At 35.6% G+C, this 17,660-nt stretch overlaps 1 protein-coding gene and 1 long non-coding RNA gene across 3 annotated transcripts; both read left to right on the top strand.

The window, feature by feature from the left end:
* The first annotated feature begins 1,182 nt into the window (after positions 1–1,182).
* Positions 1,183–12,986, top strand: LOC110695681. 2 transcript variants are annotated; one of them, XR_002506170.1, is made up of 12 exons: positions 1,183–2,424; positions 3,268–3,436; positions 4,438–4,591; positions 5,375–5,528; positions 6,312–6,465; positions 7,249–7,402; positions 8,186–8,339; positions 9,123–9,276; positions 10,061–10,214; positions 10,999–11,152; positions 11,937–12,090; positions 12,874–12,986. XR_002506170.1 is itself a non-coding variant. In XM_021872912.1 (4 exons), exons 2-4 carry the CDS (start codon positions 3,299–3,301, stop codon positions 5,431–5,433), a joined length of 351 nt encoding a protein of 116 aa, XP_021728604.1. In that variant the 5' UTR covers positions 1,185–2,424; positions 3,268–3,298; the 3' UTR covers positions 5,434–6,303. The 2 variants fall into 2 exon arrangements, 1 of the variants encoding a protein (XP_021728604.1); XM_021872912.1 differs by lacking the exons at positions 6,312–6,465; positions 7,249–7,402; positions 8,186–8,339; ... (3 more) ...; positions 11,937–12,090; positions 12,874–12,986 and having other exon boundaries at positions 1,185–2,424; positions 5,375–6,303.
* A 3-nt stretch (positions 12,987–12,989) lies between these two features.
* LOC110695683 lies at positions 12,990–17,659 on the top strand. The gene is made up of 6 exons (XR_002506172.1): positions 12,990–13,028; positions 13,812–13,965; positions 14,749–14,902; positions 15,686–15,839; positions 16,622–16,775; positions 17,562–17,659. It is a non-coding gene; the product is annotated as an uncharacterized LOC110695683 (long non-coding RNA).
* The last annotated feature ends 1 nt before the right edge of the window (position 17,660 follows it).

The following is a 17,660-nucleotide window of genomic DNA, read 5'->3' on the forward strand; positions in this document are numbered from 1 at the left end:
TCTGTAATTAAAAATCAAAAAATAAATTTTTAAAAAAAATAAAAGAAATGGCAGGCAGCCGCCACCTCCTACACAGGTCCCATCCACCGTGTCATTATCGTCCACCAGCCCCAACTATCAGATCGAAGCTCATGTCGTTGTCGTCGTTATTATGGGTGGTATGGGCGACCGAAAGCGAAGCAGGGGTGAGTGAGGGAGGCCGAAATCGTGGCGGAGGAATGTGAGGAAGGTCGAACTCGAGCCGAGGAAAAGGATGGAGGCCGAAATCGGGACGGGGGAAAGGGTTATCTACCGAAATCGGAACAGGGGAAGGGGAGGGAGCCGGGATCGGGGCGGAGCTGGGGTTTTCGAGGGTTTGGGATGGTTTTAACGGATGTTCGTGGGTTGATGGGTGATTTAATGGAGAAGGGGCCGAAATCGTGACGGTGGGAGGGGGTTAGTGGTTTGGTGGAGGATGAAGGAGGGTGTTGGCGTTGGGGGAGGGAGTTTGGGCAGGGGAGTCCGTACCTTGGCCGACGGGAACGGGCGGCGAGGAGGTGGCATGGGCTGGTGGGGTTTTTTTCAATAATCAATTTTTTTAAAAAATATAACTTATTTGACTAATCACATGCCAACACGTGTCAAGTAACTTATAATAACCAGTCAGTTGACCGGTTGGGACCATTGGGAGCCGATAGGGTATAAAGGCAGGATTAATCAAAAGTAATCGAAAGGTAAGATTATTTTGGGCGGATGAGCCAATGATTGGATTATTTCCGACAATTTTTACAAATCTTAAACCCTCGACTATGCAAAATTATTAAGTGAACCCCTCTTTGTTTATCCTTCGTAATCAATTTTTTTTTTTTAAGATCGCCATTAACTAATTCTTGCAAGAGTTGCAACAAGAGTATAAATAAGTCAGATTATTGGGTCTAGGAGTGGCAACGGATTGGATTCGGGTCGGATGGAGCTTCACCCGCATCCACCCGCTCACCCCACCCGCTCCACCCGATCCACCCGTCACCCGCAAAACTCATTACCCGCATCCGATCCATCCGTCATCCGCGGGTGAAACGGGTGGATCGGATGCTTAGCGGGTGATGATCATTATCCCTATTCAAAGTATTTACCCATTATTTTATATAAAAAAAATTAGCTAATTTTAAACATGACTATTAAACCATTAATTAGCTTCTAAAATTTCAAAATAATCACAAAACCAAATTACAAACTTGCGTTTTATTTAACAAGCTATAGCAATAATCACAAACTATAGCAATTAGCAATATATACAATTCATAATCATGAATTACGGCAACAATTAGAATACAAAATCATGAACAAAATAAATTAAAGGGGGAGATGAGAAGTGTCGCCGCTACAGCCTACAAGTGAAGATCGGAGTTTCGCAAACTCTCGCCGGTGAGGTCTGACTGTCTGAGGCCGTGAGGCGTGCAAATTCAGTGAGGAATGATGAGGCGTACAATTTCAGTGAGGAAAGAGAGTGAGGGACTGAGGGAGAGTGAGTTTAATTTCAATGGAGTTTATGTTAGGAGAGAGAGAGGAGAGAGGGGTGGCGTTGAGAGTTTTAGACTTAGGCCCCGTTTGGTTTAATGTAAAACATTTTCAATGGAAAATTAGTTTTCAAGGAAAATATATTTTCAAGGAAAAACACAATTTCAAATTAGTTTTCCTTTATTTGATTGCATACAAGAAAAGTCCAAGAAAAATAAAAAATAAAAGTGGAAATGTAAGGATAAATGAGAGAGAAGTAAAAAAAAAAAAAGGTAAGGAGGAAAGATGAAAATGTGGCTTCCCTTGTTTTTGGAAGGAAAATGTTTTCCATTATTAAGGATGGAATTTTCCACCCTTGAAAAATTGTTTTCCACTCCTTAACAAACCAAACAAAGGAAAATGGGAAAAAATGAAAAATTCATTTTTCATGAAAACCTTTTACATCAAACCAAACAGGGCTTTAGATACAGTCTTCAGTTAGGGTTTGTGAAATTAGGAGGGCCTTTTAAATATTTTAAAAACGACATTTTAGAAATAATTTGAAAAAATGTAAACGTAGTCTGTAGTATAGAACTCGTTTGAGTTTAAAATAAATAAAAAAATTATATTATATATGTTCGGGTGGATGACGGATCGGGTGATAAACGGATGACGGATTGGGTGATGAATGTAACGGAGCTCCACCCGAATCCGACCCGACCCGATCCGTCACCCACCCTTCATCCGTTTAACGCGGATTTTCATCCATTTATTTATATCGGGTGGATCGGGTTTGCGGATATCCATTTAGAATTGTCATCTCTAATTGGGTCGGTCTTAATTACCATTTATCCATAATCATGGTTGAGCGTGAGTGATGAACATCATTTCTCCCAGAATTCATCTTTTTGCGACTCAATTTGATAATTCAAAGAGGAATTTTACAAGGTTAACCCCATTTTATTTTATTTTGGCTATTTCTTACTTTCCAGTTTTAATTTCAGTGATTATTCTGTTAGTAATCTAAATGGGGCTTGAATGATTTGATCTCACTTAGTTAGAGTAAAATCCAGTAATCATATTGTGGTTTGTATGTTTTCTGTGAACGATTGCATGCTTAATTGTTGTCTATATTATCAAGATTATGAAATGCCCACCACCTGTTTGTTGAAATGCTTGTCACAGTATCTATATATTTTTGTGCTGCTTTCATTCTGTGGCCTTTTTGGTTTGATGGTAGGTAGGGTAGATAATTTTTAGAAGATACAAATATATAGTTAACTGCGTTGCAATTGGAAAAACAAACAAGCAAAAGATTATATAGTAATTGAATTTGGTCAATAGCTAATATCATGAATGGTCAAGATTGAGTACATTAAGAATAAGTTGTATTAGTATTATGGCTACAAAATTTCACTAGCTATTTTAAAAGTAGCCAATTACATGGATTAATCTTTATATCTTAAAAAAAACCAATTACATGTTACATCGAGTTGATTTAAAATGAAGTTAATTCCATGTTATGGTTAATGACTCAGTGATTGATGTAAGAAAGTGCTTGAATATCTTGGGAAGCTCTTTGATACTCAAGTTATACTACTGTTTTCATTAGCATTACTGTAGAGTGTAATTACATATTGTGCTCCACTTCAGCTTAACAAAAACTTGCAAATTCATGAGAACTGTACCTAATGGTGTGGTAGATAAAAAGTTGAATGTTGAGTTTTTGAAGAAATTATGTGTCTTTTTGTTTTTTGAAGAACTCATATGGTAACTTTCTATTCTTTTCAGGTCAATGTGTTAATATTCTTCAAATTTGAATATGAAGTTCAAGGTCGTGTGCAGGAAAATTAAAGATTATGTTCGTTATGATTTGAAAGAAATAGCATTTCCTTCCTCATTACCTGATCCGCCTCACATTAAAAAGCGGCGTAAATTGACTTGGAAGGAATCATATTATGTAAGATTTCTGTTGCTTCATATAGATCCTACTTTCATTATGGTGTCACTTATCTAATTGTTTCTTTAGCCACTGCTAAATTCACAGAGAATGTGTGTATTCTCACACAATCTGTGAGTTTCAACTTCCAGTTTTCTTTCTGAAAATCGTTATTCAACTCCGTTTTACCTTGCTTTTTTATTTCTCTGATCTGTTTGATATTGACATATTGTCACCATGCGTAGTTCAACTTTAAACCCTCTCTCCCCTATATATGTCTCCGCCCTCTTTTGTAGATAAACACTTATAATTAGTTTGACTGCTAGAGATTGTTGATCTGCTCAGTTTTGTACTGATTTGTATGATAAAATTTTCCTAGAAATTCTCCATGATTTAGCGTTAGATGTCTGAACATCTTCTAAGTTTGACACTATATCATATGGACATCTGCAAGATCTAAGATTAAAAATTACAAAATACTACTACGTAGTACGTTTGGTTATTCTCTCAATCAAGTGCTATATATTACGTAGTATTATGCAACTCACTAGGTGGTTCAAAATTCTGAGCTGGCAACTTTTAGCTGCTTCATAGCTTTTCATGAAATGTTTTGCAAATAGTATTTTAAAAGTACTCGAACTGTCACCATTTTCACTTTCCTCCATCCCAAATCAGAATTCTTAAATCTATTAACTTCTGAATTTGCGATGCAGTTGTAATTAATATCAAATCAATGCTGGATAGACCATGTACAGTGGATATATTTGATCTCCTACTTTCATGATTTTGTATGGTTGGGAATGTGGGGTTGGGGATTTGAGTTCCTTATTGCTTATTCCAGAAATTCAAATACACCTATGTAATCCTGTGTCCTCTCTCTCATTAGTAGCTAAGTAGCTTCCTCTTTATCTTCAATTTTTATGAATCTTTTAATAGCTCCTGAGAAATGGTAGAGTAACTCTGTCTTAAAGACAAGTTTATCCTATTCATCCTACCCTTGATCTTTCTTGTAAATTCTCCAGGTCCTGAAGGAGGCCTCCCGTCTTTATGCAGCAAGCTGGGTACGAGACATTGGTCCTGAACTCCGCCCAAATGATTACAAGAAGGAAGAAAGTGCAGATAAAAATGGATCAAATGAAAATAAGGAGAAAGAACCAACAACACTAGAGGATCTTGGTAATAAACCTTGTCTAAAAATAGATCATTTGGATATAATAGTAGTAATGATCCTAGATCTGCCATTACATGCTCTATGACTGCTAGAGATTGTTGATCTGCTCAGTTTTGTACTGATTTGTATGATAAAATTTTCCTAGAAATTCTCCATGATTTAGCGTTAGATGTCTGAACATCTTCTAAGTTTGACACTATATCATATGGACATCTGCAAGATCTAAGATTAAAAATTACAAAATACTACTACGTAGTACGTTTGGTTATTCTCTCAATCAAGTGCTATATATTACGTAGTATTATGCAACTCACTAGGTGGTTCAAAATTCTGAGCTGGCAACTTTTAGCTGCTTCATAGCTTTTCATGAAATGTTTTGCAAATAGTATTTTAAAAGTACTCGAACTGTCACCATTTTCACTTTCCTCCATCCCAAATCAGAATTCTTAAATCTATTAACTTCTGAATTTGCGATGCAGTTGTAATTAATATCAAATCAATGCTGGATAGACCATGTACAGTGGATATATTTGATCTCCTACTTTCATGATTTTGTATGGTTGGGAATGTGGGGTTGGGGATTTGAGTTCCTTATTGCTTATTCCAGAAATTCAAATACACCTATGTAATCCTGTGTCCTCTCTCTCATTAGTAGCTAAGTAGCTTCCTCTTTATCTTCAATTTTTATGAATCTTTTAATAGCTCCTGAGAAATGGTAGAGTAACTCTGTCTTAAAGACAAGTTTATCCTATTCATCCTACCCTTGATCTTTCTTGTAAATTCTCCAGGTCCTGAAGGAGGCCTCCCGTCTTTATGCAGCAAGCTGGGTACGAGACATTGGTCCTGAACTCCGCCCAAATGATTACAAGAAGGAAGAAAGTGCAGATAAAAATGGATCAAATGAAAATAAGGAGAAAGAACCAACAACACTAGAGGATCTTGGTAATAAACCTTGTCTAAAAATAGATCATTTGGATATAATAGTAGTAATGATCCTAGATCTGCCATTACATGCTCTATGACTGCTAGAGATTGTTGATCTGCTCAGTTTTGTACTGATTTGTATGATAAAATTTTCCTAGAAATTCTCCATGATTTAGCGTTAGATGTCTGAACATCTTCTAAGTTTGACACTATATCATATGGACATCTGCAAGATCTAAGATTAAAAATTACAAAATACTACTACGTAGTACGTTTGGTTATTCTCTCAATCAAGTGCTATATATTACGTAGTATTATGCAACTCACTAGGTGGTTCAAAATTCTGAGCTGGCAACTTTTAGCTGCTTCATAGCTTTTCATGAAATGTTTTGCAAATAGTATTTTAAAAGTACTCGAACTGTCACCATTTTCACTTTCCTCCATCCCAAATCAGAATTCTTAAATCTATTAACTTCTGAATTTGCGATGCAGTTGTAATTAATATCAAATCAATGCTGGATAGACCATGTACAGTGGATATATTTGATCTCCTACTTTCATGATTTTGTATGGTTGGGAATGTGGGGTTGGGGATTTGAGTTCCTTATTGCTTATTCCAGAAATTCAAATACACCTATGTAATCCTGTGTCCTCTCTCTCATTAGTAGCTAAGTAGCTTCCTCTTTATCTTCAATTTTTATGAATCTTTTAATAGCTCCTGAGAAATGGTAGAGTAACTCTGTCTTAAAGACAAGTTTATCCTATTCATCCTACCCTTGATCTTTCTTGTAAATTCTCCAGGTCCTGAAGGAGGCCTCCCGTCTTTATGCAGCAAGCTGGGTACGAGACATTGGTCCTGAACTCCGCCCAAATGATTACAAGAAGGAAGAAAGTGCAGATAAAAATGGATCAAATGAAAATAAGGAGAAAGAACCAACAACACTAGAGGATCTTGGTAATAAACCTTGTCTAAAAATAGATCATTTGGATATAATAGTAGTAATGATCCTAGATCTGCCATTACATGCTCTATGACTGCTAGAGATTGTTGATCTGCTCAGTTTTGTACTGATTTGTATGATAAAATTTTCCTAGAAATTCTCCATGATTTAGCGTTAGATGTCTGAACATCTTCTAAGTTTGACACTATATCATATGGACATCTGCAAGATCTAAGATTAAAAATTACAAAATACTACTACGTAGTACGTTTGGTTATTCTCTCAATCAAGTGCTATATATTACGTAGTATTATGCAACTCACTAGGTGGTTCAAAATTCTGAGCTGGCAACTTTTAGCTGCTTCATAGCTTTTCATGAAATGTTTTGCAAATAGTATTTTAAAAGTACTCGAACTGTCACCATTTTCACTTTCCTCCATCCCAAATCAGAATTCTTAAATCTATTAACTTCTGAATTTGCGATGCAGTTGTAATTAATATCAAATCAATGCTGGATAGACCATGTACAGTGGATATATTTGATCTCCTACTTTCATGATTTTGTATGGTTGGGAATGTGGGGTTGGGGATTTGAGTTCCTTATTGCTTATTCCAGAAATTCAAATACACCTATGTAATCCTGTGTCCTCTCTCTCATTAGTAGCTAAGTAGCTTCCTCTTTATCTTCAATTTTTATGAATCTTTTAATAGCTCCTGAGAAATGGTAGAGTAACTCTGTCTTAAAGACAAGTTTATCCTATTCATCCTACCCTTGATCTTTCTTGTAAATTCTCCAGGTCCTGAAGGAGGCCTCCCGTCTTTATGCAGCAAGCTGGGTACGAGACATTGGTCCTGAACTCCGCCCAAATGATTACAAGAAGGAAGAAAGTGCAGATAAAAATGGATCAAATGAAAATAAGGAGAAAGAACCAACAACACTAGAGGATCTTGGTAATAAACCTTGTCTAAAAATAGATCATTTGGATATAATAGTAGTAATGATCCTAGATCTGCCATTACATGCTCTATGACTGCTAGAGATTGTTGATCTGCTCAGTTTTGTACTGATTTGTATGATAAAATTTTCCTAGAAATTCTCCATGATTTAGCGTTAGATGTCTGAACATCTTCTAAGTTTGACACTATATCATATGGACATCTGCAAGATCTAAGATTAAAAATTACAAAATACTACTACGTAGTACGTTTGGTTATTCTCTCAATCAAGTGCTATATATTACGTAGTATTATGCAACTCACTAGGTGGTTCAAAATTCTGAGCTGGCAACTTTTAGCTGCTTCATAGCTTTTCATGAAATGTTTTGCAAATAGTATTTTAAAAGTACTCGAACTGTCACCATTTTCACTTTCCTCCATCCCAAATCAGAATTCTTAAATCTATTAACTTCTGAATTTGCGATGCAGTTGTAATTAATATCAAATCAATGCTGGATAGACCATGTACAGTGGATATATTTGATCTCCTACTTTCATGATTTTGTATGGTTGGGAATGTGGGGTTGGGGATTTGAGTTCCTTATTGCTTATTCCAGAAATTCAAATACACCTATGTAATCCTGTGTCCTCTCTCTCATTAGTAGCTAAGTAGCTTCCTCTTTATCTTCAATTTTTATGAATCTTTTAATAGCTCCTGAGAAATGGTAGAGTAACTCTGTCTTAAAGACAAGTTTATCCTATTCATCCTACCCTTGATCTTTCTTGTAAATTCTCCAGGTCCTGAAGGAGGCCTCCCGTCTTTATGCAGCAAGCTGGGTACGAGACATTGGTCCTGAACTCCGCCCAAATGATTACAAGAAGGAAGAAAGTGCAGATAAAAATGGATCAAATGAAAATAAGGAGAAAGAACCAACAACACTAGAGGATCTTGGTAATAAACCTTGTCTAAAAATAGATCATTTGGATATAATAGTAGTAATGATCCTAGATCTGCCATTACATGCTCTATGACTGCTAGAGATTGTTGATCTGCTCAGTTTTGTACTGATTTGTATGATAAAATTTTCCTAGAAATTCTCCATGATTTAGCGTTAGATGTCTGAACATCTTCTAAGTTTGACACTATATCATATGGACATCTGCAAGATCTAAGATTAAAAATTACAAAATACTACTACGTAGTACGTTTGGTTATTCTCTCAATCAAGTGCTATATATTACGTAGTATTATGCAACTCACTAGGTGGTTCAAAATTCTGAGCTGGCAACTTTTAGCTGCTTCATAGCTTTTCATGAAATGTTTTGCAAATAGTATTTTAAAAGTACTCGAACTGTCACCATTTTCACTTTCCTCCATCCCAAATCAGAATTCTTAAATCTATTAACTTCTGAATTTGCGATGCAGTTGTAATTAATATCAAATCAATGCTGGATAGACCATGTACAGTGGATATATTTGATCTCCTACTTTCATGATTTTGTATGGTTGGGAATGTGGGGTTGGGGATTTGAGTTCCTTATTGCTTATTCCAGAAATTCAAATACACCTATGTAATCCTGTGTCCTCTCTCTCATTAGTAGCTAAGTAGCTTCCTCTTTATCTTCAATTTTTATGAATCTTTTAATAGCTCCTGAGAAATGGTAGAGTAACTCTGTCTTAAAGACAAGTTTATCCTATTCATCCTACCCTTGATCTTTCTTGTAAATTCTCCAGGTCCTGAAGGAGGCCTCCCGTCTTTATGCAGCAAGCTGGGTACGAGACATTGGTCCTGAACTCCGCCCAAATGATTACAAGAAGGAAGAAAGTGCAGATAAAAATGGATCAAATGAAAATAAGGAGAAAGAACCAACAACACTAGAGGATCTTGGTAATAAACCTTGTCTAAAAATAGATCATTTGGATATAATAGTAGTAATGATCCTAGATCTGCCATTACATGCTCTATGACTGCTAGAGATTGTTGATCTGCTCAGTTTTGTACTGATTTGTATGATAAAATTTTCCTAGAAATTCTCCATGATTTAGCGTTAGATGTCTGAACATCTTCTAAGTTTGACACTATATCATATGGACATCTGCAAGATCTAAGATTAAAAATTACAAAATACTACTACGTAGTACGTTTGGTTATTCTCTCAATCAAGTGCTATATATTACGTAGTATTATGCAACTCACTAGGTGGTTCAAAATTCTGAGCTGGCAACTTTTAGCTGCTTCATAGCTTTTCATGAAATGTTTTGCAAATAGTATTTTAAAAGTACTCGAACTGTCACCATTTTCACTTTCCTCCATCCCAAATCAGAATTCTTAAATCTATTAACTTCTGAATTTGCGATGCAGTTGTAATTAATATCAAATCAATGCTGGATAGACCATGTACAGTGGATATATTTGATCTCCTACTTTCATGATTTTGTATGGTTGGGAATGTGGGGTTGGGGATTTGAGTTCCTTATTGCTTATTCCAGAAATTCAAATACACCTATGTAATCCTGTGTCCTCTCTCTCATTAGTAGCTAAGTAGCTTCCTCTTTATCTTCAATTTTTATGAATCTTTTTAATAGCTCCTGAGAAATGGTAGAGTAACTCTGTCTTAAAGACAAGTTTATCCTATTCATCCTACCCTTGATCTTTCTTGTAAATTCTCCAGGTCCTGAAGGAGGCCTCCCGTCTTTATGCAGCAAGCTGGGTACGAGACATTGGTCCTGAACTCCGCCCAAATGATTACAAGAAGGAAGAAAGTGCAGATAAAAATGGATCAAATGAAAATAAGGAGAAAGAACCAACAACACTAGAGGATCTTGGTAATAAACCTTGTCTAAAAATAGATCATTTGGATATAATAGTAGTAATGATCCTAGATCTGCCATTACATGCTCTATGACTGCTAGAGATTGTTGATCTGCTCAGTTTTGTACTGATTTGTATGATAAAAATTTTCCTAGAAATTCTCCATGATTTAGCGTTAGATGTCTGAACATCTTCTAAGTTTGACACTATATCATATGGACATCTGCAAGATCTAAGATTAAAAATTACAAAATACTACTACGTAGTACGTTTGGTTATTCTCTCAATCAAGTGCTATATATTACGTAGTATTATGCAACTCACTAGGTGGTTCAAAATTCTGAGCTGGCAACTTTTAGCTGCTTCATAGCTTTTCATGAAATGTTTTGCAAATAGTATTTTAAAAGTACTCGAACTGTCACCATTTTCACTTTCCTCCATCCCAAATCAGAATTCTTAAATCTATTAACTTCTGAATTTGCGATGCAGTTGTAATTAATATCAAATCAATGCTGGATAGACCATGTACAGTGGATATATTTGATCTCCTACTTTCATGATTTTGTATGGTTGGGAATGTGGGGTTGGGGATTTGAGTTCCTTATTGCTTATTCCAGAAATTCAAATACACCTATGTAATCCTGTGTCCTCTCTCTCATTAGTAGCTAAGTAGCTTCCTCTTTATCTTCAATTTTTATGAATCTTTTAATAGCTCCTGAGAAATGGTAGAGTAACTCTGTCTTAAAGACAAGTTTATCCTATTCATCCTACCCTTGATCTTTCTTGTAAATTCTCCAGGTCCTGAAGGAGGCCTCCCGTCTTTATGCAGCAAGCTGGGTACGAGACATTGGTCCTGAACTCCGCCCAAATGATTACAAGAAGGAAGAAAGTGCAGATAAAAATGGATCAAATGAAAATAAGGAGAAAGAACCAACAACACTAGAGGATCTTGGTAATAAACCTTGTCTAAAAATAGATCATTTGGATATAATAGTAGTAATGATCCTAGATCTGCCATTACATGCTCTATGACTGCTAGAGATTGTTGATCTGCTCAGTTTTGTACTGATTTGTATGATAAAATTTTCCTAGAAATTCTCCATGATTTAGCGTTAGATGTCTGAACATCTTCTAAGTTTGACACTATATCATATGGACATCTGCAAGATCTAAGATTAAAAATTACAAAATACTACTACGTAGTACGTTTGGTTATTCTCTCAATCAAGTGCTATATATTACGTAGTATTATGCAACTCACTAGGTGGTTCAAAATTCTGAGCTGGCAACTTTTAGCTGCTTCATAGCTTTTTCATGAAATGTTTTGCAAATAGTATTTTAAAAGTACTCGAACTGTCACCATTTTCACTTTCCTCCATCCCAAATCAGAATTCTTAAATCTATTAACTTCTGAATTTGCGATGCAGTTGTAATTAATATCAAATCAATGCTGGATAGACCATGTACAGTGGATATATTTGATCTCCTACTTTCATGATTTTGTATGGTTGGGAATGTGGGGTTGGGGATTTGAGTTCCTTATTGCTTATTCCAGAAATTCAAATACACCTATGTAATCCTGTGTCCTCTCTCTCATTAGTAGCTAAGTAGCTTCCTCTTTATCTTCAATTTTTATGAATCTTTTAATAGCTCCTGAGAAATGGTAGAGTAACTCTGTCTTAAAGACAAGTTTATCCTATTCATCCTACCCTTGATCTTTCTTGTAAATTCTCCAGGTCCTGAAGGAGGCCTCCCGTCTTTATGCAGCAAGCTGGGTACGAGACATTGGTCCTGAACTCCGCCCAAATGATTACAAGAAGGAAGAAAGTGCAGATAAAAATGGATCAAATGAAAATAAGGAGAAAGAACCAACAACACTAGAGGATCTTGGTAATAAACCTTGTCTAAAAATAGATCATTTGGATATAATAGTAGTAATGATCCTAGATCTGCCATTACATGCTCTATGACTGCTAGAGATTGTTGATCTGCTCAGTTTTGTACTGATTTGTATGATAAAATTTTCCTAGAAATTCTCCATGATTTAGCGTTAGATGTCTGAACATCTTCTAAGTTTGACACTATATCATATGGACATCTGCAAGATCTAAGATTAAAAATTACAAAATACTACTACGTAGTACGTTTGGTTATTCTCTCAATCAAGTGCTATATATTACGTAGTATTATGCAACTCACTAGGTGGTTCAAAATTCTGAGCTGGCAACTTTTAGCTGCTTCATAGCTTTTCATGAAATGTTTTGCAAATAGTATTTTAAAAGTACTCGAACTGTCACCATTTTCACTTTCCTCCATCCCAAATCAGAATTCTTAAATCTATTAACTTCTGAATTTGCGATGCAGTTGTAATTAATATCAAATCAATGCTGGATAGACCATGTACAGTGGATATATTTGATCTCCTACTTTCATGATTTTGTATGGTTGGGAATGTGGGGTTGGGGATTTGAGTTCCTTATTGCTTATTCCAGAAATTCAAATACACCTATGTAATCCTGTGTCCTCTCTCTCATTAGTAGCTAAGTAGCTTCCTCTTTATCTTCAATTTTTATGAATCTTTTAATAGCTCCTGAGAAATGGTAGAGTAACTCTGTCTTAAAGACAAGTTTATCCTATTCATCCTACCCTTGATCTTTCTTGTAAATTCTCCAGGTCCTGAAGGAGGCCTCCCGTCTTTATGCAGCAAGCTGGGTACGAGACATTGGTCCTGAACTCCGCCCAAATGATTACAAGAAGGAAGAAAGTGCAGATAAAAATGGATCAAATGAAAAATAAGGAGAAAGAACCAACAACACTAGAGGATCTTGGTAATAAACCTTGTCTAAAAATAGATCATTTGGATATAATAGTAGTAATGATCCTAGATCTGCCATTACATGCTCTATGACTGCTAGAGATTGTTGATCTGCTCAGTTTTGTACTGATTTGTATGATAAAATTTTCCTAGAAATTCTCCATGATTTAGCGTTAGATGTCTGAACATCTTCTAAGTTTGACACTATATCATATGGACATCTGCAAGATCTAAGATTAAAAATTACAAAATACTACTACGTAGTACGTTTGGTTATTCTCTCAATCAAGTGCTATATATTACGTAGTATTATGCAACTCACTAGGTGGTTCAAAATTCTGAGCTGGCAACTTTTAGCTGCTTCATAGCTTTTCATGAAATGTTTTGCAAATAGTATTTTAAAAGTACTCGAACTGTCACCATTTTCACTTTCCTCCATCCCAAATCAGAATTCTTAAATCTATTAACTTCTGAATTTGCGATGCAGTTGTAATTAATATCAAATCAATGCTGGATAGACCATGTACAGTGGATATATTTGATCTCCTACTTTCATGATTTTGTATGGTTGGGAATGTGGGGTTGGGGATTTGAGTTCCTTATTGCTTATTCCAGAAATTCAAATACACCTATGTAATCCTGTGTCCTCTCTCTCATTAGTAGCTAAGTAGCTTCCTCTTTATCTTCAATTTTTATGAATCTTTTAATAGCTCCTGAGAAATGGTAGAGTAACTCTGTCTTAAAGACAAGTTTATCCTATTCATCCTACCCTTGATCTTTCTTGTAAATTCTCCAGGTCCTGAAGGAGGCCTCCCGTCTTTATGCAGCAAGCTGGGTACGAGACATTGGTCCTGAACTCCGCCCAAATGATTACAAGAAGGAAGAAAGTGCAGATAAAAATGGATCAAATGAAAATAAGGAGAAAGAACCAACAACACTAGAGGATCTTGGTAATAAACCTTGTCTAAAAATAGATCATTTGGATATAATAGTAGTAATGATCCTAGATCTGCCATTACATGCTCTATGACTGCTAGAGATTGTTGATCTGCTCAGTTTTGTACTGATTTGTATGATAAAATTTTCCTAGAAATTCTCCATGATTTAGCGTTAGATGTCTGAACATCTTCTAAGTTTGACACTATATCATATGGACATCTGCAAGATCTAAGATTAAAAATTACAAAATACTACTACGTAGTACGTTTGGTTATTCTCTCAATCAAGTGCTATATATTACGTAGTATTATGCAACTCACTAGGTGGTTCAAAATTCTGAGCTGGCAACTTTTAGCTGCTTCATAGCTTTTCATGAAATGTTTTGCAAATAGTATTTTAAAAGTACTCGAACTGTCACCATTTTCACTTTCCTCCATCCCAAATCAGAATTCTTAAATCTATTAACTTCTGAATTTGCGATGCAGTTGTAATTAATATCAAATCAATGCTGGATAGACCATGTACAGTGGATATATTTGATCTCCTACTTTCATGATTTTGTATGGTTGGGAATGTGGGGTTGGGGATTTGAGTTCCTTATTGCTTATTCCAGAAATTCAAATACACCTATGTAATCCTGTGTCCTCTCTCTCATTAGTAGCTAAGTAGCTTCCTCTTTATCTTCAATTTTTATGAATCTTTTAATAGCTCCTGAGAAATGGTAGAGTAACTCTGTCTTAAAGACAAGTTTATCCTATTCATCCTACCCTTGATCTTTCTTGTAAATTCTCCAGGTCCTGAAGGAGGCCTCCCGTCTTTATGCAGCAAGCTGGGTACGAGACATTGGTCCTGAACTCCGCCCAAATGATTACAAGAAGGAAGAAAGTGCAGATAAAAATGGATCAAATGAAAATAAGGAGAAAGAACCAACAACACTAGAGGATCTTGGTAATAAACCTTGTCTAAAAATAGATCATTTGGATATAATAGTAGTAATGATCCTAGATCTGCCATTACATGCTCTATGACTGCTAGAGATTGTTGATCTGCTCAGTTTTGTACTGATTTGTATGATAAAATTTTCCTAGAAATTCTCCATGATTTAGCGTTAGATGTCTGAACATCTTCTAAGTTTGACACTATATCATATGGACATCTGCAAGATCTAAGATTAAAAATTACAAAATACTACTACGTAGTACGTTTGGTTATTCTCTCAATCAAGTGCTATATATTACGTAGTATTATGCAACTCACTAGGTGGTTCAAAATTCTGAGCTGGCAACTTTTAGCTGCTTCATAGCTTTTCATGAAATGTTTTGCAAATAGTATTTTAAAAGTACTCGAACTGTCACCATTTTCACTTTCCTCCATCCCAAATCAGAATTCTTAAATCTATTAACTTCTGAATTTGCGATGCAGTTGTAATTAATATCAAATCAATGCTGGATAGACCATGTACAGTGGATATATTTGATCTCCTACTTTCATGATTTTGTATGGTTGGGAATGTGGGGTTGGGGATTTGAGTTCCTTATTGCTTATTCCAGAAATTCAAATACACCTATGTAATCCTGTGTCCTCTCTCTCATTAGTAGCTAAGTAGCTTCCTCTTTATCTTCAATTTTTATGAATCTTTTAATAGCTCCTGAGAAATGGTAGAGTAACTCTGTCTTAAAGACAAGTTTATCCTATTCATCCTACCCTTGATCTTTCTTGTAAATTCTCCAGGTCCTGAAGGAGGCCTCCCGTCTTTATGCAGCAAGCTGGGTACGAGACATTGGTCCTGAACTCCGCCCAAATGATTACAAGAAGGAAGAAAGTGCAGATAAAAATGGATCAAATGAAAATAAGGAGAAAGAACCAACAACACTAGAGGATCTTGGTAATAAACCTTGTCTAAAAATAGATCATTTGGATATAATAGTAGTAATGATCCTAGATCTGCCATTACATGCTCTATGACTGCTAGAGATTGTTGATCTGCTCAGTTTTGTACTGATTTGTATGATAAAATTTTCCTAGAAATTCTCCATGATTTAGCGTTAGATGTCTGAACATCTTCTAAGTTTGACACTATATCATATGGACATCTGCAAGATCTAAGATTAAAAATTACAAAATACTACTACGTAGTACGTTTGGTTATTCTCTCAATCAAGTGCTATATATTACGTAGTATTATGCAACTCACTAGGTGGTTCAAAATTCTGAGCTGGCAACTTTTAGCTGCTTCATAGCTTTTCATGAAATGTTTTGCAAATAGTATTTTAAAAGTACTCGAACTGTCACCATTTTCACTTTCCTCCATCCCAAATCAGAATTCTTAAATCTATTAACTTCTGAATTTGCGATGCAGTTGTAATTAATATCAAATCAATGCTGGATAGACCATGTACAGTGGATATATTTGATCTCCTACTTTCATGATTTTGTATGGTTGGGAATGTGGGGTTGGGGATTTGAGTTCCTTATTGCTTATTCCAGAAATTCAAATACACCTATGTAATCCTGTGTCCTCTCTCTCATTAGTAGCTAAGTAGCTTCCTCTTTATCTTCAATTTTTATGAATCTTTTAATAGCTCCTGAGAAATGGTAGAGTAACTCTGTCTTAAAGACAAGTTTATCCTATTCATCCTACCCTTGATCTTCTTGTAAATTCTCCAGGTCCTGAAGGAGGCCTCCCGTCTTTATGCAGCAAGCTGGGTACGAGACATTGGTCCTGAACTCCGCCCAAATGATTACAAGAAGGAAGAAAGTGCAGATAAAAATGGATCAAATGAAAATAAGGAGAAAGAACCAACAACACTAGAGGATCTTGGTAATAAACCTTGTCTAAAAATAGATCATTTGGATATAATAGTAGTAATGATCCTAGATCTGCCATTACATGCTCTATGACTGCTAGAGATTGTTGATCTGCTCAGTTTTGTACTGATTTGTATGATAAAATTTTCCTAGAAATTCTCCATGATTTAGCGTTAGATGTCTGAACATCTTCTAAGTTTGACACTATATCATATGGACATCTGCAAGATCTAAGATTAAAAATTACAAAATACTACTACGTAGTACGTTTGGTTATTCTCTCAATCAAGTGCTATATATTACGTAGTATTATGCAACTCACTAGGTGGTTCAAAATTCTGAGCTGGCAACTTTTAGCTGCTTCATAGCTTTTTCATGAAATGTTTTGCAAATAGTATTTTAAAAGTACTCGAACTGTCACCATTTTCACTTTCCTCCATCCCAAATCAGAATTCTTAAATCTATTAACTTCTGAATTTGCGATGCAGTTGTAATTAATATCAAATCAATGCTGGATAGACCATGTACAGTGGATATATTTGATCTCCTACTTTCATGATTTTGTATGGTTGGGAATGTGGGGTTGGGGATTTGAGTTCCTTATTGCTTATTCCAGAAATTCAAATACACCTATGTAATCCTGTGTCCTCTCTCTCATTAGTAGCTAAGTAGCTTCCTCTTTATCTTCAATTTTTATGAATCTTTTAATAGCTTCCTGAGAAATGGTAGAGTAACTCTGTCTTAAAGACAAGTTTATCCTATTCATCCTACCCTTGATCTTTCTTGTAAATTTCTCCAGGTCCTGAAGGAGGCCTCCCGTCTTTATGCAGCAAGCTGGGTACGAGACATTGGTCCTGAACTCCGCCCAAATGATTACAAGAAGGAAGAAAGTGCAGAT

This window comes from Chenopodium quinoa, unplaced genomic scaffold (assembly GCF_001683475.1).
Source record: "Chenopodium quinoa cultivar QQ74 unplaced genomic scaffold, ASM168347v1, whole genome shotgun sequence".
In the NCBI taxonomy this organism is placed as follows: Eukaryota; Viridiplantae; Streptophyta; class Magnoliopsida; order Caryophyllales; family Amaranthaceae; genus Chenopodium; species Chenopodium quinoa.

Bases quoted from the DNA above. Each gene is read 5' to 3' on its own strand.
- LOC110695681 (XM_021872912.1), top strand. From the start codon at position 3,299: ATGAAGTTCAAGGTCGTGTGCAGGAAAATTAAAGATTATGTTCGTTAT. The intron at 3,437-4,437 runs GTAAGATTTCTG...TAAATTCTCCAG, and splicing joins CTTGGAAGGAATCATATTAT to GTCCTGAAGGAGGCCTCCCG. The intron at 4,592-5,374 runs GTAATAAACCTT...TAAATTCTCCAG, and splicing joins AACAACACTAGAGGATCTTG to GTCCTGAAGGAGGCCTCCCG.